The sequence below is a fragment of the Zonotrichia albicollis genome, chromosome 31, assembly GCF_047830755.1.
Source record: "Zonotrichia albicollis isolate bZonAlb1 chromosome 31, bZonAlb1.hap1, whole genome shotgun sequence".
Classification (NCBI taxonomy): Eukaryota; Metazoa; Chordata; class Aves; order Passeriformes; family Passerellidae; genus Zonotrichia; species Zonotrichia albicollis.
This window is the reverse complement of record NC_133849.1, coordinates 5,986,967-6,014,120: the sequence shown is the minus strand read 5'-3', so window position 1 is coordinate 6,014,120 and position 27,154 is coordinate 5,986,967. Positions and strand designations below refer to the sequence as shown.

Here is a 27,154-nt window from a genome sequence, read left to right as displayed (position 1 = left end):
AATTTTGGGGTCCCCCCCATTTAATTCCCGCCCAAATTTTGGGGGTTCCCCTCTTTGATCTCCCCCCAAATTTGGGGTCTCCCCTTAATTCCCATCCAAATTTTGGGGTTCACCTCCATTTCATTCCCCCAAACTTCACTGTTTCCCTTTTTGCACCCCAATTTTGGGGTCTCACCCACTCCAATTTTGGGGTTCCCCATTAATTTCCCGCTCAAAATTTTGGGGTTCCTCCCTTGATTCTCCCCAAATTTTGGGGTTTCCCCTCTTGCACCCCAATTTTGGGCTCTCACCCCCCTCAAATTTTGGGGTCCCCCCCTTAAATTCCCCCTAAATTTTGGGGTTATCCCCTCCAAATTTCGGGGTTCCTCCCCCCGATTTTGGGGTTCCCCCCTTAATTCCCCTCAAATTTTGGGTTTTTCCCTCCTTTAATCTCCCCAAATTTTGGGGTTCCCCCAAATTCTGGGCTCCAATTTTGGGGTCCCCCCCCCCCATTTCATCCCCACCCAAATTTTGGGGGTTTCTCCCTTAAATCCCCCCCAAATTTTGGGGTCCCCCCGTTGAGATCCCCCCAAAATTTGGGGTCCCCTCCTTAAATCTTCCCAAATTTTGGGGTTCCCCCATTAACTCTCCCACAGATTTTGGGGTCCCCCCATTGAACCTCCCCAAATTTTGGGGGTTCCCTTTTTGCACCCCAATTTTGGGGTCCCACCATCTCAAATTTGGGGGTCCCCCCCATTGAACCTCCCCAAATTTTGGGGTTCCCCCCCTTAAATCTTCCCAAGTTTTGGGGTCCCCCCATTGAACCTCCCCAAATTTCGGGGTTCCTCCACCTTAATTTTCCCCAAATTTTGGGGTCCCCCTTAAATCCGCCCCAAATTTTGGGGGTTCCTCTTTTGCACCCCAAATTTTGGGGGTCGCACTCCCTCAAATTTTGGGGTCCCCCCCTTAATTCCCCCCAGATTTTGGGGTCCCCCCCGTTCAGACACCCCAAAATTTTGGGGTCCCCCTCCCCTTAATTCCCCCCAAATTTTGGGGTCCCCACCCCTTTTTCCCCCCAAATTTTGGGGTTCCCCCATCTTAATTCCCCCCAAATTTTGGGGTCGCCCCCTTAATTCCCCCCAAAATTTTGGGGTTCCCTCCCCCTTTTTTTGGGTTCCCCCTTCCCCCCCCCAAATTTCGGGGTCCCCCCGCCCCAAAGGAATCCCCCCAAATTTGGGGTTTCTGCTCTTTATTGCCGCACCCAGCCCCTCCCCCCCTGCGCATTTTGGGGTCCCCCCAAAGTTTTGGGGGAATTTTGGGTTTTTTTGCGATTTTTGTAGAAATTTTGGGGCTTTTTTGGGGGGAATTTTTAGGAGATTTTGGGGGATTTTTTGTGGGATTTTTGGGGGGATTTGGGGAAATTTTTGAGGTTTTTTTGGGGGGGATTTGGGGTTTTTTGGGGGGGATTTCAGGGGGACTTTTGGTGGGGTTTTGGAGGATTTTTTGGGGGGTTTAGGGGGATTTTGGGGGCATTTGGGATTTTTTGGGAGGGATTATGGGGGCATTTTTGGGGTTTTAGGGGGCATTTTTGGGAAATGTTTGGGGGATTTTTTTGGGGGGGTTTTGTGGGGATTTTTTGGAGTTTTTGTTTATTGGGGGGATTTTTAGGGAATCTTTGGGAGGGTTTTTTTTTGATTATTGAGATTTTTTGAGGGGAATTTCTGGGGGATTTTGGGGGAGGCTTTTTGGGGTTTTGGGGGAATTAGGGTGGTTTTGGGGGGACTCTGGGGAAATTTTTGGGGATTTTGGGGGGATTTGGGGTTTTTTGTGGGGAATTTTTTTGGGGATTTGTTGGGGTTTTATGGGGGATTTTTGGGAGGTTTTGGGGGGATTTTTTTGTATTTTGGGATTTTTTGGGGGGTGGATTTGGGGGTACTTGGGGCTGGTTTTGGGGTGTTTTTGTGCAGATTTTGGGGTGTCTCTGGGGGGGATTTGGGGCTGTTTTTGGGCCATTTTTGGGGTGTCTCGGGCGGTTTTTGGGCCGGTTTTGGGGCTGTTTTTGGGGTGTCTCGGGGGTGTCTGAGGAGCAGTTTTTGGGGTGTCTTGGGGGCGGTTTTGGGGCCGTTTTTGGGCCATTTTTGGGGTGTCTCAAGGGGGATTTGGGGCCGTTTTTGGGGTGTTTTTTGGCCGGTTTTGGGGTGTCTCAGGGGCTGTTTTTGGGGTGTCTCAGGGGGAGGATTTGGGGCTGTTTTTAGGCCATTTTTGTGCCGTTTTTGGGGTGCCTCAAGGGCGGTTTTTGGGGTGTCTCGGCGGTGTTTTGGGCTGTTTTTGGGGTGTTTCGGGGGTGGGTTTTGGGCCATTTTTGGGCCGTTTTTAGGGTGCCTCAGTGGGGGATTTGGGGCTGTTTTTGGGGTGGTTTTTGGCTGTTTTTGTGCAGTTTTTGGGGTGTCTCGGGGGGGATTTGGGGTGTTTTTTGGCCGTTTTTGGGGTGTTTTTGTGCCATTTTTGGGATGTCTTGGGGGTGTTTTGGGGCCGTTTTTGGGGTGTTTTTGTGCCATTTTTGGGATGTCTTGGGGGTGTTTTGGGGCCGTTTTTGGGGTGTCGCAGGGGCTGCTTTTGGGCAGTTTTTCGGGTGTTTTGGGGCCGTTTTTTGGCTGTTTTTGGGGCGCCTCATGGTGGGACGCTGTCGCGCACCCAGCGCAGGTACGGGGGGTTCCCCTGCGCCACCGACAGCGCCACCACCTCGGGCACCTCGTACGGGTGCTGGCTCCTGGGGACACCGAACAGACCCTGATCACCCCAAAATCCCAAAAATCCCAAAATCCCACCCCAAAACCAGCTCCCAAACCACCTCGGGCACCTCGTACGGGTGCTGGCTCCTGGGGATACCAAACAGACCCCGTCACCCCAAAATCCCAAAAATCCCCACAAAAATCTCAAAATCCCCACCAAAATCCCAAAAATCCCCACCAAAATCCCAAAATCCCACCCAAAACCAGCTCCCAAACCCCCTCGGGCACCTCGTACGGGTGCTGGCTCCTGGGGACACCGAACAGACCCGCTCACCCCAAAATCCCAAAAATCCCCACCAAAATCCCAAATATCCCCCACCAAAATCGCCAAAATCCCCACCAAAATCTCCAAAATCCCCACCAAAATCTCCAAAATCCCCACCAAAATCTAAAAATCCCCCACCAAAATCCCAAAAATCCCCCCCAAAATCCCCAAAATCCCCACCAAAATCCCAAAAAATCCCCACCAAAATCCCAAAAAATCCCCACCAAAATCCCCACCAAAATCTAAAAATCCCCACCACAATCCCAAAAATCCCCCACAAAAATCCCCACCAAAATCTCCAAAATCCCCACCAAAATCCCCAAAATCCCCACCAAAATCCCCACCAAAATCTCAAAAATCCCTCCCAAAATCCCCAAAAATCCCCAAAAATCCCCACCAAAATCCCCAAAAATCCCAAAAATCTCCACCAAAATCCCAAAAATCCCCACCAAAATCCCTCCCAAAATCCCCCACCAAAATCCCAAAAATCCCTCCCAAAATCCCCAAATCCCACCCAAAACCAGCTCCCAAACCCCCTCGGGCACCTCTCAGGGGTTGAGGGCTTCTGGGTACCAAAACCCAACTCAGGAATCCCAAAATCACCTCAGGAACCCCAAAAACCCCAAAATCCAACTCGGGAACCCAAAAACCCCAAAATCACCAAAAATCCCCCTCAAAATCCCAAATATCCCTCCCAAAAACGGCCCCGGGAACCCCAAAATCCAACTCGGGAACCCCAAAATAATCTCAGGAACCCCAAAACCCAACTGAGGAACTCAAAAATCCCCCAAATCCCAAAGGTCTCCCCCAAAACTGCCTTGGGGACCCCAAAAATCCCAACTCAGGAACACAAAAAACCCAAAATCCCTCTCAAAATCCCAACAATCGCCCCCAAAATCCCCCCCAAAAACGGCCCCGGGAACCCCAAAATCCTCCCAGGGCATCTCGTGGGGGTGGGGACACCTGGGGGACCCCAAAACCAAACTCAGGAACCCCAAAATCATCTCGGAACCCCAAAATCCTCAAAATCCCACTTGGGAACCCCAAAATCCCAAAGATCTCCCCCAAAATCTCCTCTGGGACCCCAAAATCCCCCAGGACCCCCAAAACTGCCCTGGGGACCCCAAAATCCCCCAGGACCCCCCTAAATCCCATCTGGGACCCCCAAACTTCCCAGGAACCCCCAAACACCCCTGGGACCCCCCAAATCCCACTGAGGACCCCCAAAATCTGCCCCAAATCCCCCAAGATCCCCCCCAAACCCCCCAAAACCCCCTGGGACCCCCAAATTCCCCCCTCAATCCCCCCCAGAGTCCCCAAAAATCCCCCAAGACCCCCCAAAACACCCCTGGGACCCCCCCAAATCCCAGGGAGGACCCCCCAAAATCCCCTTTGGACCCCCCCAAATCTCCCCAGGACTCCCCCAAAACACCCCTGGGACCCCCCAAATCCCACTAAGGACCCCCAAATCTGCCCCAAGCCCACTCGGGACCCCCCAGATCCCCCCTAATCCCCAGGACCCCCCAAATTCCCACCTGGGACCCCCAAACCCCCCCAATCCCTCCCCAGGACCCCCCAAAACCCCCCTGGGACCCCCAAATTCCCCCTCAATCCCCCCCAGAGTCCCCAAAAATTCCCCAGGACCCCTCAAATCCCACCTGGGACCCCCCCAAATCCCCCTCAGGACCCCCCAAAATCTGCCCTAATCCCCCCCAGGACCCCCAAATACCCCAAAGACCCCAAAATCCCCCCAAGGACCCCCCAAAATCCCACCTGGGACCCCCCAAGGACCCCCCAAAATCCCTCAAGGAGCCCCCAAATCCCACTGAGGACCCCCCAAATTTTCCCCAAGCCCACCCAAGACCCCCCAAATCCCCTAGACCCCCCAAAAATCCCACCTGGGACCCCCAAATCCCCCAAGATTCCTCCCCAAAATTCCCCCAATCCCTCCCCCAGGACCCCCCAAAACCCCCCTGGGACCCCCAAATCTCCCCCAAAGCCCCCCAGGACCCCCCAAAATCCCCCAGGACCCCTCACATCCCACTGAGGACTCCCCAAAATCTGCCCCAAGCCCATCCAATATCCCCCAAAATCCCACCTGGAACCCCCAAAACAGCCCTGGGATCCCCTAAAATCCCCCAGGACCCCCCAAATTCCCCAAGGACCCCCCTAAGGACCCCCAAATCCCCTGCAGGACCCCCCAAAATCTGCCCTAATCCCCCCCAGGACCCCCAAATACCCCAAAGACCCCCCAAAATCCCCCAAGGACGCCCCAAAATCCCACCTGGGACCCCCCCAAAATCCCACCTGGGACCCCCCAAATTCCCCAAGGACCCCCCCAAGGACCACCAAATACCCCAAAGATCCCCCAAGATCTCTCAAGGACCCCCCCAAATCCCAGCTGGGACCCCCCAAGGACCCCCCAAAATCCCTCAAGGACCCCCAAAATCCCCTCTGGACCCCCCAAATCTGCCCCCAGCCCACCTAAGATCCCCCCAAATCCCCCTAAAATCCCCCAAGACCCCCCAAAAATCCCACCTGGGACCCCCAAATCCCCCAAGATTCCTCCCCAAACCCCCCAATCCCTCCCCCTGGGACCCCCAAAATCCCCCCAAGGGCCCCCCAAAATCCCCCAGGACCCCTCACATTCCCACTGAGGACCCCCCAAATCTGCCCCAAGCCCATCCAAGATCCCCCCAAGCCCCTCAAGGACCCCCCAGAATCCCACCTGGAACTCCCAAATTGCCCAAGATTCCCCCCAAACCCCCCTGGGACCCCCAAATTCCCCCTCAATCCTCCCCAGAGTCCCCAAAAATCCCCAGGACCCCCCAAAACACCCCTGGGACCACTCCAAAATCCCTCAAGGACCCCCCAAATTTGCCCCAAGCCCACCCAAGATCCCCCCAGATCCCCCAAGGACCCCCCAAAACAGCTCTGGGAGCCCCCAAATCCCCCCAGGACCCCTCAAATCCCACCTGGGACCCCCAAAATCCCACCTGGGACCCCCCCAACGCCCACGGAGGACCCCCCAAATCTGCCCCAAGCCCACCCAAGACCCCCCAAATCCCCCTAGACCCCCCAAAAATCCCACCTGGGACCCCCAAATCTCCCAAGATTCCTCCCCAAAATTCCCCCAATCCCTCCCCCAGGACCCCCCAAAACCCCCCTGGGACCCCCAAATCTCCCCCAAAGCCCCCCAGGACCCCCCAAAATCCCCCAGGACCCCTCACATCCCACTGAGGACTCCCCAAAATCTGCCCCAAGCCCATCCAAGATCCCCCAAAATCCCACCTGGGACCCCCAAAACAGCCCTGGGATCCCCCAAAATCCCGCAGGACCTCCCAAATTCCCCAAGGACCCCCCCAAGGACCCCCAAATCCCCCGCAGGACCCCCCCAAAATCTGCCCTAACCCCCCCAGGACCCCCAAATACCCCAAAGATCCCCCAAGATCCCTCAAGGACCCCCCAAAATCCCACCCAGGATCCCCAAATACCCCAAAGACCCCCCAAAAACGCCAAAATCCCCCAAGGACCCCCCAAAATCCCACCTGGGACCCCCAAATTCCCCCCAAAATCCCTCAAGGACCCCCCAAATCCCCTCTGGACCCCCCAAATTTGCCCCCAAGATCCCACCCAAGCCCACCCAAGATCCCCCCAGATCCCCCAAGGACCCCCCAAAACAGCTCTGGGAGCCCCCAAATCCCCCCAAGACCCCTCAAATCCCACCTGGGACCCCCAAATCCCCACTCAATCCCCCCCAGAGTCCCCAGAAATCCCCCAGGACCCCCCAGAATTCCCCTGGGACCCCCCAAAATCCCAGGGAGGACCCCCCAAGGACCCCCCTAAGGACCCCCAAATCCCCCGCAGGACCCCCCAAAATCTGCCCTAATCCCCCCCAGGACCCCCAAATACCCCAAAGATCCCCCAAAATCCCCAAGGACCCCCCAAAATCCCCCCTGGGACCTCCCAAGGACCCCCCAAAATCCCTCAAGGACCCCCCAAATCCCACGGAGGACCCCCCAAAATCTGCCCCCAGCCCACCCAAGACCCCCCAAACCCCCCAGGACCCCCCCAAATCCCCCCATTCCCCGTTCCCGTCCCCACCGCACGAAGTCGCTCAGCGCCGGCACCCGGGAGCTGCGGGTCTTGATCATCTGGGGACACAATGGGGACACATTGGGGACACACAGGGGACACCTTGGGGACATCTTGGGGACAGTGGGACACCTTGGGGACATTGGGGATGTTGGGGACACACAGGAGACGTTGGGGACATCATTGGGGACATCAATGGGGACATTGTGGGTGTTGGGGACAGTGGGGACATCAATGGGGACACATTGGGGACATCAATGGGGACAGTGAGGGGACAGAGGGGACATCACTGGGGGGAGACATTGGGGACAATGGGGACACTATTGGGAGGATTTGGGACACTGGGGACACCTTGGGGACATTGGGGGTGACACTGGGGACACCTTGGGGACATCACTGGGGACACCGGGGACCTTTGGGACACTGGGGACACATTGGGGACATCAATGGGGACACAGGGGACATTGTGGGTCTTGGGGACACTGGGACATTGGGGACACTTTGGGGACACTTTGGGGACATTGGGGAGAACAATGGGGACATTGGGGACACCTTGGGGGACATTGGGGGACATCATGGGGACACTGGGGACACCTTGGGGACATCATTGGGGGGATTGGGGACACCCTGGGAATATTGGGGACATCACTGGGGGATTGGGGACATTGAGAGGACATTGGGGACACTGGGGACAAGGGGAGACATCACTGGGCACATTGGGGACAGTGAGGGGACATTGGGGACATCGGGGGAAATGGAAGGGACATGGGGGACATTGGGGACACTGGGGATGTTGGGGACACCTTGGGGACATTGGGGACATCAATGGGGACACCTTGGGGACATTGTGGGTGTTGGGGACATCACTGAGGGGGTTGTGGGGACATTGAGAGGATTGGGGACAGTGGGGACAGTGAGGGGACATTGGGGACATTGGGGGAAACTGAAGGGACATGGGGGACATTGTGGGTGTTGGGGACATTGGAGACAGTGGGGACACTGGGGCACATTGGGGACATTGGGGACACCAGGGCATTGGGGACACATGGGGGACAGTAAAGGGACACTGGGGGACAACACTGTGGACATTGCAGGGGACATTGGGGACACCACCGGGGACACCTTGGGGACACTGGGAGACAGTGGGGACATCACTGGGGGGACATGGGGGACACTGGGGGGGTTGGAGACACTGGGGACACCTTGGGGACATTCGGGGACATCACTGGGGACATTGGGGACACCTTGAGGACATTCGGGGACATCACTGGGGACATTGTGGGGACATTGTGGGACACCCTGGGGACATTGGGGAGATTGGGGACAGTGGGGGGGCATCACTGGGGACATTGGGGACACCCCAGGGACATTTCGGGGACACTGGGGACATTAGGGACAGTGAGGGGACAGTGAGAGGACATCACTGGGGACATTGAGAGAACACCTTGGGGACACTTTAGGGACAGTGGGGGACATTGGGGAACACTGGGGACAGCGAGGGCACATTTCAGGGACATTGGGGACATCACTGGGGACATTGTGGAATTGGGGACATTTGGGGACACCCCAAGGACACTCTTGGGACATTGTGGGGACCTCGGGGACACTTTGGGGACACCTTGGAAACACTTGGGGACATCAGGGACACCACAGAGGCACCATGGGGACACTGGGGACATTGGGGACACTGGGGACACACTGGGGACATTGGGGACACTGGGGGGGGACACCCCAGGGAGACTGGGGGTGTTGGGGACATTGAGGGGACATTGGGGGACATCACTGGGGACGTTGCAGGGGATTGGGGACACTGGAGACAATGCGGGGACACTGGGGACACCCCGGGGACATTTGGGGACATCGGTGCCGTCACTCACCAGCAGGACCTCGCTGTCCTCCTCCAGCTTGCCCTGCCACGTGTACCTGGGGACATGGGGACATGGGGACAGTGGGGACATGGGGACATGGGGACATGGGGACAGTGGGGACATGGGGACAGTGGGGACAGTGGGGACAGTGGGACAGTGGGGACATGGGGACAGTGGGGACAGTGGGGACATGGGGACATGGGGACAGTGGGACATGGGGACAGTGGGGACAGTGGGGACATGGGGACAGTGGGGACATGGGGACAGTGGGACATGGGGACAGTGGGGACAGTGGGACATGGGGACATGGGGACAGTGGGGACAGTGGGACATGGGGACAGTGGGGACAGTGGGACATGGGGACATGGGGACAGTGGGGACAGTGGGACATGGGGACAGTGGGGACAGTGGGGACAGTGGGGACAGTGGGGACAGTGGGGACAGTGGGACATGGGGACATGGGGACATGGGGGACAGTGGGACATGGGGACATGGGGACAGTGGGACATGGGGACAGTGGGACAGTGGGGACAGTGGGGACAGTGGGACATGGGGACAGTGGGACATGGGGACATGGGGACATGGGGACAGTGGGGACAGTGGGACATGGGGACAGTGGGACATGGGGACAGTGGGACATGGGGACATGGGGACATGGGGACAGTGGGACATGAGGACAGTGGGGACATGGGGACAGTGGGACATGGGGACATGGGGACATGGGGACAGTGGGACATGGGGACAGTGGGACAGTGGGGACATGGGGACAGTGGGGACATGGGGACAATGGGGACAGTGGGGACAGTGGGGACATGGGGACATGGGGACAGTGGGGACAGTGGGGACAGTGGGACATGGGGACAGTGGGGACAGTGGGGACAGCGCGGTGGCACCGCCCTGTGCCCGTGTCCCCAACACCTTCAATCCCCCAATGTCCCCCCGATGTCCCCCCAATGTCCCCAATGTCCCCCTGTCCCCACTGTCCCCTGTGCCCCCCCCAATGTCCCCCACTGTCCCTCAATCCCCGATGTCCCCGATGTCCCCAAAGTCTCTTCAGTGTCACCCTCACTGTCCCCAATGTCCCCATGCTGTCCCTGTCCCCCCTGTCCCCCCTGTCCCCTTGTCCCCAGTGTCCCCAATGTCACCCGTGCTGTCCCCAATGTCCCCCTGGCCTCAATGTACCCAATGTCACCCTGGTGCCCCCAATGTCCCCAATGTCCCCCTGCTGTCCCCTGTCCATGTCCCCACTGTCCCCAGTTCCCCCCCCCCCAATGTCCCCAGTGTCCCCCTGCTGTTCCCTGTCCCCAACCCCCCAATGTCCCCCAATCCCCCAATGTCCCTGTCCCCAATGTCCTTGGTGTCCCTCAGCATCACCCCCAATGTCCCTCGGTGTCCCTCAGTGTCCCCAACGCCCTCAATGTCCCCAATGTCCCTCCTCTGTCCCAGCTGTCCCCTCTCTGTCCCCAATGTCCCCCCGACCCTGCTTTCCCCCCTGCCCCTCAATGTCCCCCCTCTGTCCCCCTGTCCCCAGTGTCACCGTGGCGCCCCCAATGTCCCCATGCTGTCCCTGCTGTCCCCAATGTCCCTCTGGCCTCCCTGTCCCTGCCCCTCAGTGTCCCCAGTGTCCCCCCGTCCCCCAATGTTCCCTCTGTCCCCAGTCCCTCCTGGTGTCCCTGAATGTCCCCACTGTCCCCAGTGTCCCCCCTGTGTCCCCGCTGTCCCCCCTCTGTCCCCGCTGTCCCCCCTCTGTCCCCATTGTCCCCATTGCCCCCCTCTGTCCCCGCTGTCCCCGCTGTCCCCATTGTCCCCACTGTCCCCACTCACACCGAGGTCACTCCAGGGATGATGTTGACACAGGCGGCCAAACGGTTCTGCACCAGGGACCTGGGGACAGGGACAGTGTCACCTGTGTGTCACCTGAGTGTCACCTGTGCCATCCCCTGTGTCACCTGTGTCATCCCCTGTGTCACCTGTGTGTGTCACCTGTGTGTCACCAACCCCACCCAAACGCTGCTGCACCAGGGACCTGGGGACAGGGACAGTGTCACCTGTGTGTGTCACCTGTGTGTGTCACCTCCTGTGTCACCTGTCACCCTGTGTCACCCTGTGTCACTGTGTGTCACCTGTGTGTGTCACCTGAGTGCCACCTGTGCCACCCCCTGCTAGGGACAGTGTCACCCCTGGGACAGTGTCACCTCTCCCAGCCACCCCTGGGGACAGTGCCACCCTGGTGTCCCCCCACTGTCCCCTGACCAGCTCGGTGTCCCCTCAGTGTCCCCTCGGTGTCCCCACTGTCACCTGCCCAGCTCGGTGTCCCCACTGTCCCATCAGTGTCCCCATTGTCACCTGGCAGCTTGGTGTCCTCATTGTCCCCATGGTGTCACCTGGCCCACTCAGTGTCCCCATTGTCACCTCAGTGTCCCCATTGTCACCTGGCCAGCTTGGTGTCCCCATTGTCCCCCCCAGTGTCCCCTCGGTGTCCCCATTGGTGTCACCTGGCCAGCTCGGTGGCCACGCTGAGGTTGGGGCAGGTGACGAAGGCGGCCGAGACCTCCCCGGTGTCCCCGGCGGTGTCCCCTCTGTCCCCTCTGTCCCCTTTGTCACCCGTGGTGCCACCGCCGGTGCCGTTCCCGGTGCCGCAGCTGCCGCCCGGTGCTGTCCCTGCTGTGCCCTCCATGGCCGCGGTGCCCTTGGTGGCCGTGGCTGCTGTCCCTGTCCCTGTCACCGTCCCTGTCGCCGTCCCCCTCCGGCCCAGCCCCGGCAGCAGCAGCAGCGACAGCGCCTGAGAGAGAGAGAGAGAGAGGGGGGGGATATCGGCTTGTCATGATATCGGCAATATCGGCCTGTCACGATAGTGGTGACACCAGCCCGTCACAATAGTGGCCTGTCACGACATTGTTGCCCTGTCGTGACATCAGCCCATCTCAATCCAGGCAGTATCAGCCAGCCCTGCCATCAGCCTGTCGCGACAGCAGCAATGGCGGCCTGTCACGACAGCACCCTGTGGCCACAGCAGCGATATCAGCCTGTCACGATAGCGGTGCTAGCGGCCTGTCACGATAGTGCCCTGTCGCGATATCAGCCTGATACAATATTGCCGACACCAGCCTGTGACCACAGCAGCAATACTGGCTTGTTGTGATATTGGCCTGTCACGATAGCAGCGATATCGGCCTGTCACAACAGCGGCCTGTCGCGATAGCAGCCTGTCATGCCAGTGGCAATCACAGCCTGTCGTGATCGCTGCTGTCACAGTACCAGCCTGTCACGATAGCGGCGATATCGGCCCATTGCGACAGCGGCCTGCCGTGAGATCGGCCTGTCGCGACAGCAGCGATATTGATCTGTCGCGATAGCGGCCTGTTGCAACAGAGCCCTGTCGTGACAGCAGCAACCTTGGCCTGTCGCGATAGCAGCGACAGAGGCCCGTCACAACAGCGGTGACACCGGCCTGTCGTGATAGCAGCGACAGAGACCAGTCCTAACTGTGGTGATTCTGGCCTGTCGTGATATCGGCCTGTCACGACAGCAGCCCATCGCGATATCGGCCTGTCACGACAGCAGCAATATTGGCCTGTTGCGATAGCAGCGACAGAGGCCTGTCACAACAGCGGTGACACCGGCCTGTCGTGATATTGGTGATACCGGCCTGTCACGATAGCGGCCTGTCGCGAATGCCAGAATTCCCAGAATCCCAGAATTCTGACAATTCCCAGAATTCCCAGAATTCCCAGAATTCAGACAATTCACACAATTGCCAGAAATCCCAGAATCCCAGAATTCGGAGAATTCACAGAATGACAGAATCCAGGGAATTCCCAGAATTCGGACAATTCCCAGAATTCTCAGAAATCCCAGAATTCAGGAAATTCCCAGAAATCCCAGAAATCCCAGAATTCCCAGAATCACGGAGTTCAGGGAATTTCCAGAATTCTCAGAATTCAGACAATTCACACAATTCCCAGAATCACAGAACTCTCAGAATTCAGGGAATTCCCAGAATTCCCAGAAATCCCAGAAATTCCAGAATTCACAGAATTCCCAGAATCCCAGAATGACAGAATCCAGGGAATTCCCAGAATCCCAGAATTCGGACAATTCCCAGAATCACAGAATTCCCAAAATTCAGACAATTCACACAATTCCCAGAAATCCCAGAAATCCCAGAATTCGGAGAATTCACAGAATGACAGAATTCAGGGAATTCCCAGAATCCCAGAATTCCCAGAATCCCAGAATTCCCAGAATTCAGAGAATTCCCAGAATGACAGAATCCAGGGAATTCCCAGAATCCCAGAATTCAGACAATTCCCAGAATTCGGACAATTCCCAGAATCACAGAATTCCCAAAATTCAGACAATTCACACAATTCCCAGAAATCCCAGAATTCCCAGAATCCCAGAATTTCGAGAATTCACAGAATGACAGAATCCAGGGAATTCCCAGAATTCAGCCAATTCCCAGAATTCTCAGAAATCCCAGAATTCAGGAAATTCCCAGAATCCCAGAATTCCCAGAATTCCGACAATTCCCACAATTCCCAGAAATCCCATCATTTTCAGGAATTTTCAGGAATTCCCAGAATTCCCAGCCCGGTATCACCCGCAGAGGGACGGACGGACAGCTCATCAATAATTATATCGATATTAACATTAATATTAATATTAATATTAACATTAATATTAATGATATTAAATTTACTGACAGACGGTGCCAGCCCCTCATCCAGCTCATCAATAACAATATTGATATTATTGATATTAAATTGACTGATGGATGGTGCCATTCCCTCCTCCAGCTCATCAATAATTGTATCGATATTAATATTAATATTAATATTATTGATATTAAATTTACTGACAGTGCCAGCCCCTCATCCAGCTCATCAATACCCATATTGATATTATTGATATTAAATTGACTGATGGATGGTGCCATTCCCTCCTCCAGCTCATCAATAATTGTATCGATATTAATATTAATATTAATATTGGTGATATTAAATTTACTGACAGCACCAGCCCCTCATCCAGCTCATCAATAACAATATTGATATTATTGATATTAAACTCGATTAAACCAACTAATGAACCACTCGATCCCCCATTCATGTCATCAATAACCATATTGATATTGATATTGATATTAATGATATTAAATTTATTGATGGACGATGCCATCCCCTCAACCAGGTCATCAATAATGATATTGATATTAATATCATTATTATTATTATTGATAATAAACTGACTAATGAAAGGCTCCATCCCCTCCTCCAGGTCATCAATAATTATATTAATATTAATGATAATTAATTTACTGACAGCACCATCCCCCCCTCCCTGTCATTAATAACCATATTAACATGAATATTAATGATATTAGAGTGACTGATGGACAGCACCAGCCCCTCCTGCAGCTCATCAATCATTTGATTAATATTATTATTAATGATATTAGAGTGACTGATGGACAGCACCAGCCCCTCCTGCAGCTCATCAATCATTTGATTAATATTATTATTAATGATATTAGAGTGACTGATGGACAGCACCAGCCCCTCCTGCAGCTCATCAATCATTTGATTAATATTATTATTAATGATATTAGAGTGACTGATGGACAGCACCAGCCCCTCCTGCAGGTCATCAATCATTTGATTAATATTATTATTAATGATATTAAATTTCCTGATGGACAGCACCAGCCCCTCCTGCAGCTCATCAATAATTTGATTAATATTATTATTAATGATATTAGATATTAGACTGATGGACAGCACCAGCCCCTCCTGCAGCTCATCAATAATTTGATTAATATTAATATTAATGATATTAAATGTACTGACAGCACCAGCCCCTCTTGCAGCTCATCAATAATTTGATTAATATTATTATTAATGATATTAGATATTAGACTGATGGACAGCACCAGCCCCTCCTGCAGCTCATCAATAATTTGATTAATATTATTATTAATGATATGAAATTTCCTGATGGACAACACCACCCCCTCATCTGTGTCATTAATAACCATATTGATATTATTGATATTAAACTAATGACCAACATAATAATTATAGTCATATTAATAATATTATTAATGATATAAAATTTACTGATGGACAGTGCCATCCCCTCCTCCAAGTCATCAATAATTATAGTAATATTAATATTATTATTAATGACATTAAATTTACTGACAGACAACGCCATCCCCTTGTCTGTGTCATTAATAACAATATTAAGATGAATATTAATGATATTAAATATACTGATGGACGGCACCATCCCCTCCTGCAGGCCATCAATAATTATTATATTGATATTGATATTAATATTAGTTATATTAAAATTACTGATGACCAACACAATCCCCTAATCCACATCATCACTAACCATATTAATATTAATATCAATATCAATATTAATATTAATATTAGTATTAATGTTAATATTAATATTAATATTAATATTAATATTAATAGTAGTATTAATGATATTAAATGACCAATGAATGACACCATCCCCCATGCACATAATCAATAATGATATTGGTATTGATATTGATATTATGATATTAAATTTACTGATATTAGTATCATTATTAATGATATCAATATTGATATTAACGATACTAAACTGACCAATGAACGACTCAATCCCCGAATGCATGTCATCAATAATGGTATTGATATGGATATTGATATGGATATTGATATTGATATTGAACTTACTAATGAAAGACTCAATCCCCTCCTCCAGGTCATCTGTAATGATATTGATATTAACAGTAATATTAATGATATTAAACTGATTAATGAAAGACTCATTCCCCTCCTCCGGGTCATCTGTAATGATATTGATATTAATAGTAATATTAATGATATTAAACTGATTAATGAAAGGCTCAATTCCATCCATGCCATCAATAACAATATTGATATTGATATCGATATTGATATTAATGATATTAAACTGACCAATGAAGGGCTCGATCCCCTCATCCACGTCATCAATAACGATATTGATATCGATATCGATATTGATATTGATATTGATATTGATAGTAATAATAATGACATTAAACTGACCAATGAATGGCTCAATCCCATCCGTGTCATCAATAACGATACTGACATTGATATTGATATTGATATTGATATTGATAGTAATGTTAATGATATTAAACTGACCAATGCAAGGCTCAATCCCATCTGTGTCATCAATAATGATATTGATATCAATATTGATATTAATGATATTAAACTGACCAATGAATGGCTCGATCCCCTCATCCACGTCATCAATAACAATATTGATATTGATATTGATATTGATATTGATATTGATATTCATATTCATATTAATAGTAATATTAATGATATTAAACTGACCAATGCAAGGCTCAATCCCATCTGTGTCATCAATATTGATATTGATATCAATATTGATATTGATGATATTAAACTGACCAATGAAGGGCTCTATCCCCTCATGCATGTCATCAATAACAATATTGATATTGATATTGATATTGATATTGATATTGATATTCATGTTAATAGTAATATTAATGATATTAAACTGACCAATGCAAGGCTCAATCCCATCTGTGTCATCAATATTGATATTGATATCAATATTGATATTGATGATATTAAACTGACCAATGAAGGGCTCAATCCCCTCATCCACGTCATCAATAACGATATTGATATTGATATTGATATTGATATTGATATTGATATTGATATTGATATTGATATTCATGTTAATAGTAATATTAATGATATTAAACTAATGAAAGGCTCAATCCCATCCATGTTATCAACAACAATATTGATATTGATATTGATATTAATGATATTAAACTGGCCAATGAAGGGCTCAATCCCCTCATCCACGTCATCAATAACGATATCGATATTGACATTGATATTGATATTGATATTGATATTGATATTAATGATATTAAACTGGCCAATGAAGGGCTCAATCCCCTCATCCACGTCATCAATAACGATATCGATATTGATATTGATATTGATATTGATATTGATAGTAATGTTATTGATATTAAACTGACCAATGAACGGCTCAATCCCATCTGTGTCATCAATAATGATATTGATGTTGATATTAACGATATTAAACTGATCAATGAATGACTCGATCCCATGCATGTCATCAATAACAATATTGATATTGATAGTGATATTGATATTGATATTAGTGATATTAAACTGACTAATGAACGGCTCAATGCCATCCGTGCCATCACTAAAGATATTGATATTGATATTGATATTAATGATATTAAACTGGCTAATGAATGACTCGATCCCAAGCATGTCATCAATAACGATATTGATATTGATGTTGATATTAATGATATTAAACTGACCAATGAATGACTCAATCCCCTCATGCATGTCATCAATAACGACATTGATACTGATATTGATATTAGTGATAATGAACTGATTAATGGAAGGCTCAATGCCATCCACGTCATCAATCACGATATTGATATTGATATTGATATTGACATTGATATTGACATTGATATTGATATTGACATTGATATTGATATTGATATTAATGATATTAAACAGATTAATGGAAGGCTCAATGCCATCCATGTCATCAATCACGATATTGATATTGACATTGATATTGATATTGACATTGATATTGACATTGATATTCGTATTGATATTGATATTGATATTGCCATTGACATTGCCATTTATATTGATATTGACATTGACGTTGACATTGATATTGATATTGATATTGATATTGCCATTGACATTGATATTGATATTGCCATTGCCATTGATATTGATATTGGCATTGACATTGCCGTTGATATTGACATTGATATTGGTATTGGCATTGCCATTGCCATTGATATGAATGACCCAGCTCACTGCATCTGTCATGATACCGGCCTATCGCGACAGCGGGATATCGCGACACTGGCCTGCCACGATAGCAGCAATATCGGCCTGTCGCGATAGAGGGATATTGTGATATCAGCCTGGCACAATAGAGGGATATCGCGATATTGGCCTATCGCAATAGAGGGATATCGCGATATCAGCCTGGCACAATAGAGGGATATTGCGATATGGGCCTGGCACAATATGGGGATAGCACAGTATCAGCCTGTCACGATAGAGGCGTATCGTGATACCAGCCCATCACGATCCCAGCCTGTCACGACAGCGAGATATCGCGATACCAGCCTGTTGCGATAGCGACCCGTCATGATATCAGCCTGCCACAATAGAGGGGTATCGCAATATCGGCCTGTCACGATACAGGGATATCGCGATATCGGCCTGTTGTGATAGAGGGATATCGCGATATCAGCCTGGGGGATAGAGGGATATCGCGATATCGGCCTGTCATGACAGAGGGATATCGCGATATCGGCCTGTCATGACATCGGCCTGTCACGAGAGAGGGATATCGCGATATCACCCTGGCACAATAGAGGGCTATCGCAATATTGGCCTGTCACGATAGAGGGATATCGCGATATCGGCCCGATATCAGCCTGTTGCAACAGAGGCCTGCCACAATAGAGGAATATCGCGATATCAGCCTGTCACGATAGAGGGCTATTGTGATATCGGCCTGGCACGACAGAGAGATACAGTGATATCGGCCTGTCGCGATAGAGGGCTATCGCGATAACACCCTGGCACCATAGAGGGATATAATGATATCAGCCTGTCATGATAGAGGGCTATCGCGATATCAGCCTGTCGCGATAGAAGGATATCGCGATATCAGCCTGGGGAGATAGAGGGATATCGCAATACCAGCCCATCACGATCCCAGCCTGTCGCGATAGAGGGACATATCGCGATATCAACCTGTCACAATACAGGGATATCACGACATCAGCCTGTCGCGATACCAGCCTCTCACAATATCAGCTTGTCACGATAGAGATATATCATGATACCGGCCTGTCATGATATCAGCCTGCCATGATAGAGCTATATCGTGATAGCAGCTGTCACGATATCAGCACGTCGCGATAGCTGCGACACAACATTCACGTCGCGACACCGGCGTGTCACCACGCTCCTGTTGCGATATCCGCACTGCGCTATCACATCACGGCGGTCATGTCGCAATAGCGGCGCGTCGCCATCGTCACCACACAGCCCCGGCACAATGCGGTGCTTGTGTCGCGATATTCCTGTCGCGACAGTCGTGTCACGATATCCGCACTGCGATATCCATGTCGCGATATTCATGTCGCGATAGTCACGTCGTGACAGTTCCGTCACGATTTTTGTGTTGCCACAGTCGGAATATCCATGTCACGATAGTCATGTCGCGATATTCACGGCACAACGTTCACGCTGTGGTGTCCGTGTCGCGACATTCATGTCGTGACAGCCCTGTTGCAATACTGACATCACAACGCTCATGTCGCGATAGTCACGTCGCGATATTGGCATCACAAGTCACGTCGCGATATTCATCTCACGATACTCATGTCGCGATATCCACATCGCAACGTTCATATCACGATCTTTGCGTCGCGATATTCCCGTGGCGCTGCCCACGTCACAGTGCTCGTGTCGCGACAGTCATGTCGCGATATTGACGTCGTGACGCTCCTATCGCGATATCACCTCGCAATGCTCATATCGTGATATTTGCACTGTGACAGCCATGTCGCGATATTCATGTCGCGATATCCACGTCACAGCAGCCATGTCGCGATAGTGGCATCGCGACGTTCATGTCACGATAACCCAGCACGTCGTGACAGAGCGGCGTCGTGATATTCACGTCCCGATATCGCGACATCGACGCTGCGACAGCCGTGTCACGATATTCGCGTCACAACGCTCATGTCGCGATATCTGTGTTGTGACATTCGTGTCACCGTGCTCATATCGCGATATCCATGTCACGATAGTCACGTCGTGATATTCCTGTCACGATATCCATATCGCGATAATTCACGTCGTGACATTCGTGTCACGATATTCCTGTTGCGATATTCACGTCCCAACGCTCATGTCGCGATATTCCTGTCACGACAGCCCTGTCGCGACAGTCGCAGCGCGATGTTCATGTCGCGATATTTGAGGTGCCGCAGTCATGTCGTGACCTCCATGTCGCGATAGCCGTGCTGTGACAGCCATGTCGCGACATTCCTGTCACGATATTCACGTCGTGACAGCCCCAGCTGTCGCGATATGGACGTTGCGATCTTTGTCTCGCGGCGCCCCCGTCGCGATATTTGTATCGCGATATTCATGTCGCGATATTCCTGTCACAACAGCCCCGCGTGTCATGACAAACCTGATGTGTGGGGTTACAATGCTCGGCATATCGCGATATCCCTGTCGCGATAGCGGCCGTATCGTGATATCCCTGTCGCGATACCCACTATCGCGATATCCATGTCATGATAGCGGTGTATCGCGATACCCCTGTCACGATATCAGCCCTATCGCGCCATCCCTGTCGCGATATCCGCACTATCGCGATATCCATGCTGTAACGCCCGTGCTATCGCGATATCCCTGTCGCGACACCGCTGCTATCGCGACATTCTCTCCCGCCATCGTCGCTATCGCGATATCTGCGTCACCATACCGACACTATCGCGATATCCGTGTCACGACAGCCGCCCTGCCAACACCGCCCTGTCGCGATATCGGCCCTGTCGCGATATCGGCCCCGCCCAGTCACGATATCTCCCATATCGCGATATCCCCCTCCCCATGTCGCGATATCCCTGCCATGTCACGATATCCCCCCAGTATCGCAATATACCCCTCCCATGTCCTGATATCCCCTTCCCCACATCCCAATATCCCTCCCCATATCGCGATATCCCCTCCCCCACATCCCGATATCCCTCCCCTATGTCGCAATATCCCCTCCCCCATATCGCGACATCCCCCCATATCGTGATATCCCCCCCATATCGTGATACACCCCCCCATATCGCGATATTCCCCCCTATCATGATATGGCTCCCAAGCTGTGATGTCCCCCCCATATCACGATATCCCAGTCTGCATATCGCGATATCCCCCATGTCATGATACCCCCCCATGGTGATATCCCCCCCCCATATCGTGATATCCCCCTCCCCATATCGCGATATCCCCCTCCCCCATATCACAATATCCCCCCATATCGCGATATCCCCCTCCCCATATCGCGATATCCCCATCCCCACATCGCGATATCCCCCTCATATCGCGATATCCCCTCCCATATCGCGATATCCCCTCCCATATCGCGATATCCCCCCATATTGCCATATCCCCCCCCATATCACGATATCCCCCCATATCGCGATATCCCCCTCCTCCATATCGCGATATCCCCACCCCATATCGCGATATCCTCCTCCCCATATTGTGATATCCCCTCCCCATATCGCGATATCCCCGTCCCCCATATCGCGATATCCCCCCCCATATCGCGATATCCCCCTCCCCCCATATCGCGATATTCCCTCCCCATATCACAATATCCCAGTCTGCATATCGCGCTATCCCCCTCCCCATATCGCGATATCCCCCCATATCGCGATATCCCCTCCCCCCATATCGCGATATCCCCCCCATATCGCGATATCCCTCCCCCCATATCGTGATATCCCCCCCATATCGCGATATCCCCTCCCCCCATCGCGATATCCCCTCCCCATATTGCAATATCCCCCCCATATCGCGATATCCCCCCATATCATGATATCCCCCCCAATATCGCAAAATCCCCTCCCCCATATTGTGATATCCCCTCCCCCATATCGCGATATCCCCTCCCCATATCGCGATATCCCCCCATATCGCGATATCCCCTCCCCCATATCGCGATATCCCCCCCATGGCCCAGCCGCACTCACAGCCCCGGCCGCTCTCATTGGCCGCCGGCTCCTCCTGGGGGGAGGGGAGGGCTCAGAGCCCAAAGGGACCCAAAAACCCCAAAACCCCCCAAAAACCCCAAAATCCCCCCAAAACCCAAAATCCCCAAAACCCAAAATCCCCCCAAAACCCAAAATCCCCCCAAAAACCCAAAATGGCCCCAAAACCCAAAATCCCCCCAAAAACCCAAATCCCCCAAACCCCAAATCCCCCCAAAACCCCAAAATGGCCCCAAAACCCAAAATCCCCCAAAACCCCAAATCCCCCCAAAACCCAAAATCCCCCCAAAAACCCAAAATCCCCCAAAACCCCAAAATCCCCCCAAAACCCAAAATGGCCCCAAACCCCAAATCCCCCCAAAACCCCAAAAACCCCAAAATCCCCCCAAAACCCCAAATCCCCCTAAAACCCCAAATCCCCCCAAAACCCAAAAACCACAAAACCCAAAATCCCCCCAAAAACCCCACAAAATCCCCCAAAACCCAAAATCCCCCCAAAAACCAAAATGGCCCCAAAAACCCCAAAATCCCCCCAAAACCCCAAATCCCCCCAAAAACCCCAAATCCCCCCAAAACCCAAAATCCCCCAAAACCCCAAAATCCCCCCAAACCCCAAAATCCCCCCAAAACCCAAAATCCCCCCAAAACCCAAATCCCCCCAAAACCCAAATCCCCCCAAAACCCCAAATCCCCCAAAACCCAAAATCCCCCAAAACCCCAAATCCCCCCAAAACCCAAAATCCCCCAAAACCCAAAATCCCCCCAAACCCAAAATCCCCCAAAACCCAAAATCCCCCAAAACCCAAAATGGCCCCAAAACCCAAAATCCCCCAAAACCCAAAATCCCCCCAAAACCCCAAAATCCCCCCAAACCCCAAAATGGCCCCAAAACCCCAAATCCCCCAAAACCCAAAATCCCCCCAAAACCCAAAATCCCCCCAAACCCAAAATCCCCCCAAACCCCAAAATCCCCCCAAACCCCAAAATCCCCCAAACCCAAAATCCCCCCAAAAACCCAAAATCCCCCAAACCCCAAAATCCCCCAAAACCCAAAATCCCCCTAAAACCCAAAACCCCCCAAAACCCCCAAATCCCCCCAAAACCCAAAATCCCCCCAAAAACCAAAATGGCCCCAAAAACCCCAAATCCCCCCAAAACCCCAAATCCCCCCAAAACCCCCAAATCCCCCCAAAACCCAAAATCCCCCCAAAAACCAAAATGGCCCCAAAAACCCCAAATCCCCCCAAAACCCAAAATCCCCCCAAAACCCCAAAATGGCCCCAAAACCCCAAATCCCCCCAAAACCCAAAATCCCCCCAAAACCCCAAATCCCCCCAAAACCCAAAATCCCCCCAAAAACCCCAAAAACCCCAAAATCCCCCCCAAACCCAAAATCCCCCAAAATCCCCCCAAAAACCCAAAATCCCCCCAAACCCAAAATCCCCCAAAACCCAAAATCCCCCAAACCCCAAAATCCCCCCAAAACCCAAAATCCCCCAAACCCCAAATCCCCCCAAACCCCCACACAACGGCTTCCAAAACCTAAAATGGCCCCAAACCCCCAAACCTGAGCCCAAAATCCGACCCCAAACCCCCCAAAACCCCAAAACCCCAAAACCCTAAAACCCCAAAAAAGCCCCAAAACCCTAAAAGTGCCACAAAACCCCAAAAAAGCCTCCAAAACAAAAAATGGCCCCAAAATCCCCAAACCTGACCCCAAAACGGCCCCAAAACGGCCCCAAACCCCAAACCTGACCCCAAATCCTCCAAAATGACCCCAAAAACCTCAAATTCCCCCCAGCCCCAAAACCCCACAAACCTGACCCCGAATCACCCCAAACCCTCCCCCAAAATCTGACCCCAAAAACCCCAAAATTGCCCCCAAAAACCCCAAAAAAACCCCAAAATCGCCCCCAAAAACCCCAAAATCGCCCCCAAACCCGAACCCAAATTGGACCCCCAAAAATTCCCCCAAATCCCCAAACTCTGACTCCAAAATCCGACCCCAATCCCCCCAAAATCACCCCAAAACCCCAAATTCACCCCCAGCCCCAAAACCCCCAAATTCTGACCCCCAAACCCCCAAATTTACCCCCAGTCCCAAAAGCCCCAAATCAACCAAAACCCCCCAAAATCCGACCCCAAAATTCCCAAATTCACCCCAAAATTCCCAAAATCACCCCAGCACAAACCCCCCCAAAATTTGACCCTAAAATCCCCAAATCCCCCCCAAAACCCCAAATTCAACCCCAGCCAGAAACCCCCAAAATTGCCCCAAAAATCCCAAAGCACCTCCAACCCCAAAAACCCCAAAATTTGACCCCAAAACCCCAAATCTGACCCCAAACCTCCCAAAATCTGACTGACCCTAAATCCCCCTAAACCGGACCCCAAAATCCCCAAATTTGACCCCAAAACTCCCAAAATTTGACCCAAAAACCTGATCCCAAAACCCCCCAAAACCTGATCTCAAAACCCCCAAATTTGACCCCCAAACCACCAAATTTGATCTCAAAACGCCCAAAATTTGACACCAAAACCCCTCAAAACCTGACCCCAAAACCACCCAAAATCTGACCCCAAACCCCCAAAACCTGATCCCAAAATCCCCCAAACCTGACCCCAAAACTCCCCAAAAATTGACCCCAAAACCACCAAAATTTGACCCCAAAACTCCCAAATTTGACCCCAAAACCTGATCCCAAAATCCCCAAAACCTGGCCCCAAAACTCCCCAAAAATTGACCCCAAAACCACCAAAATTTGACCCCAAAACTCCCAAATTTGACCCCAAAACCCACAAAATTTGACACCAAAACTCCCAAAACCTGACTGACCCTAAACCCCCCTAAACTGGACCCCAAAACTCCCAAAATTTGACCCCAAAACCACCAAAATTTGACCCAAAAACCTGACCCCACAACCCAAAACCTGACTGACCCTAAAGCCCCCTAAACTGGACTACAAAATCCCCAAATTTGACCCCAAAAGCCCCCAAAAACCTGACCCCAAAACCCCCCAAAACCTGACCCCAAAACTCCCAAAATTTGACCCCAAAACCACCAAAATTTGATCCCAAAACCGCCAAAATTTGACCCCAAAAATCCCAAAACCTGACCCCAAAACTCCCAAAATTTGACCCCAAAACCTGACCCCAAACCCCCCAAAATTTGACACGAAAACCCCTCAAAACCTGACCCCAAAACTCCCAAAATTTGACCCCAAAACCCCCAAATTTAACCCCAAAACCCACAAAATTTGACACCAAAACTCCCAAAAACTGGACCCCAAAACCCCCAAATTTAACCCCAAAACCCAAAAAATTTGACACCAAAACTCCCAAAACCTGACTGACCCTAAACCCCCCTAAATTGGACCCCAAAATCCCCAAATTTGACCCCAAAACCCCCAAAATCTGACCCCAAAACCCCAAAACCCCCAAAATTTGACCCCAAAACCCCCCTAAACTTGGCCCCAAAATCCCCAAATCTGACCCCAAAACTCCCAAAATTTGACCCCAAAACCTGATCCCAAAACCCCCAAAATTTGACACCAAAACCCCTCAAAACCTGACCCCAAAATCACCCAAAATCTGACCCCAAACCCCCAAATTTAACCCCAAAACCCACAAAATTTGACACCAAAACCCCTCAAAACCTGACCCCAAAACTCCCAAAATTTGACCCCAAAACCCCCAAATTTAACCCCAAAACCCACAAAATTTGACACCAAAACTCCCAAAACCTGACTGACCCTAAACCCCCCTAAACTGGACCCCAAAATCCCCAAATTTGACCCCAAAACCACCAAAACCTGACCCCAAAACCACCCAAAATCTGACCCCAAACCCCCAAAACCTGAACCCAAAGCTCCCAAAACCTGACCCCAAAACCACCAAAATTTGACCCCAAAACCTGATCCCAAAATCCCCAAAACCTGATCTCAAAACCCCCAAAATTTGACACCAAAACCCCCCAAAACCTGATCCCAAAACTCCCAAAATTTGACCCCAAAACCCCCAAATTTAACCCCAAAACCCACAAAATTTGACCCCAAAACCCCCAAAACCTGACTGACCCTAAACCTCCCTAAACCGGACCCCAAAACTCCCAAAATTTGACCCCAAAACTCCCCAAATTTGGCCCCAAAACCACCAAAACCTGACTGACCCTAAGCCCCCCAAAACCTGACCCCAAACCTCCCAAAATTTGACCCCAAAATCCCCAAATTTGACCCCAAAACCCCCCAAAACTCCCCCAGATCACCCCAACCCCCCAAATTTACCCCAAACCCTCCCAAAAACCCCAAAATTACCCCCAGCCCCAAACCCCTCCCAAATCCTGACCCCGAAACCCCCTGAGACCCCAGCCCCAAAATCTGACCCCAAAATGACCCCAAACCCCCCAAAGTGACCCCAAAGTGTCCCAGCCCCAAAACTCCACCCAAAATTACCCCAAAATCCCCAAAGGGACCCCAAAACCGCCCCCAGCCCCAAAACCCGACCCCAAAACTGCCCCAAACCCCCCCGAGACCCCAGCCCCAAAATCTGACCCCAAAATGACCCCAAACCCCCCAAAGTGTCCCAGCCCCAAAACTCCACCCAAAATTACCCCAAAGCCCCAAAACCACCCCAAAATCCCCAAAGTACCCCAAAAATCGGCCCCAGCCCCAAAACCCGACCCCAAAACTGCCCAAAACCCCCCGAGACCCCAGCCCCAAAACCTGACCCCAAACTGAGGCCAGAATCCCCAAAGGGACCCCAAAAACCGCCCCCAGCCCCAAAACCTGACCCCAAAACCGCCCCCAGCCCCCAAACCCGACCCCTCCCCAAATTCTGACCCCAAATCCCAAATAACCCCAAACCCCCCCAAATTCTGCCCCGAGCTCTCCCCAGAATTCGCCCCCTCCCCAAAATTGCCCCCGAATTTTGCCCCCTCCCCAAACTCACCCCAAATTTCGCCCCCTCCCCAAATTCCCCGCCGGAACTGCCCCGGCTCCGCTCAGGCCCCGCCCCCTCCTCAAACCCGGCCCCAGGCCCCGCCCCCTCCCCAAATTCCCCCAAACTCCGCCCCCGCTCGCGCCCCCTCCCCAAATTCCCCCCAATTCCCGCCAAACCCCCCAGTTCCCGCCAAACCCCCCGGATCTCCCGCCAGAACCCCCCAATTCCCGCCAAACCCCCCCAAATTCCCGCCAAACCCCCCGGATCTCCCGCCGGATCTCACCAGGCTCCG

At 51.5% G+C, this 27,154-nt stretch overlaps 1 protein-coding gene across 1 annotated transcript; it reads right to left on the bottom strand.

Annotated features, from left to right (window-relative positions):
- Positions 1-1,262: 1,262 nt before the first annotated feature.
- On the bottom strand, positions 1,263-26,934 carry CUTA (cutA divalent cation tolerance homolog). Its single transcript, XM_074530083.1, has 7 exons — positions 26,872-26,934; positions 21,907-21,940; positions 11,495-11,781; positions 10,824-10,883; positions 9,009-9,054; positions 7,141-7,190; positions 1,263-2,749 (listed from the first exon to the last, which is right to left on the bottom strand). Exons 2-7 carry the CDS (start codon positions 21,922-21,924, stop codon positions 2,650-2,652), a joined length of 561 nt encoding a protein of 186 aa, XP_074386184.1. The 5' UTR covers positions 21,925-21,940; positions 26,872-26,934; the 3' UTR covers positions 1,263-2,649.
- Positions 26,935-27,154: the final 220 nt, after the last annotated feature.

Excerpts from the sequence above, each read along its gene's own strand:
- CUTA (XM_074530083.1), bottom strand. Across the intron at positions 10,884-11,494 it reads GTGGCCACCGAGCTGGCCAG|GTCCCTGGTGCAGAACCGTT; the intron begins GTGACACCAATG and ends CCCTGTCCCCAG. Across the intron at positions 9,055-10,823 it reads ATCCCTGGAGTGACCTCGGT|GTACACGTGGCAGGGCAAGC; the intron begins GTGAGTGGGGAC and ends CCATGTCCCCAG.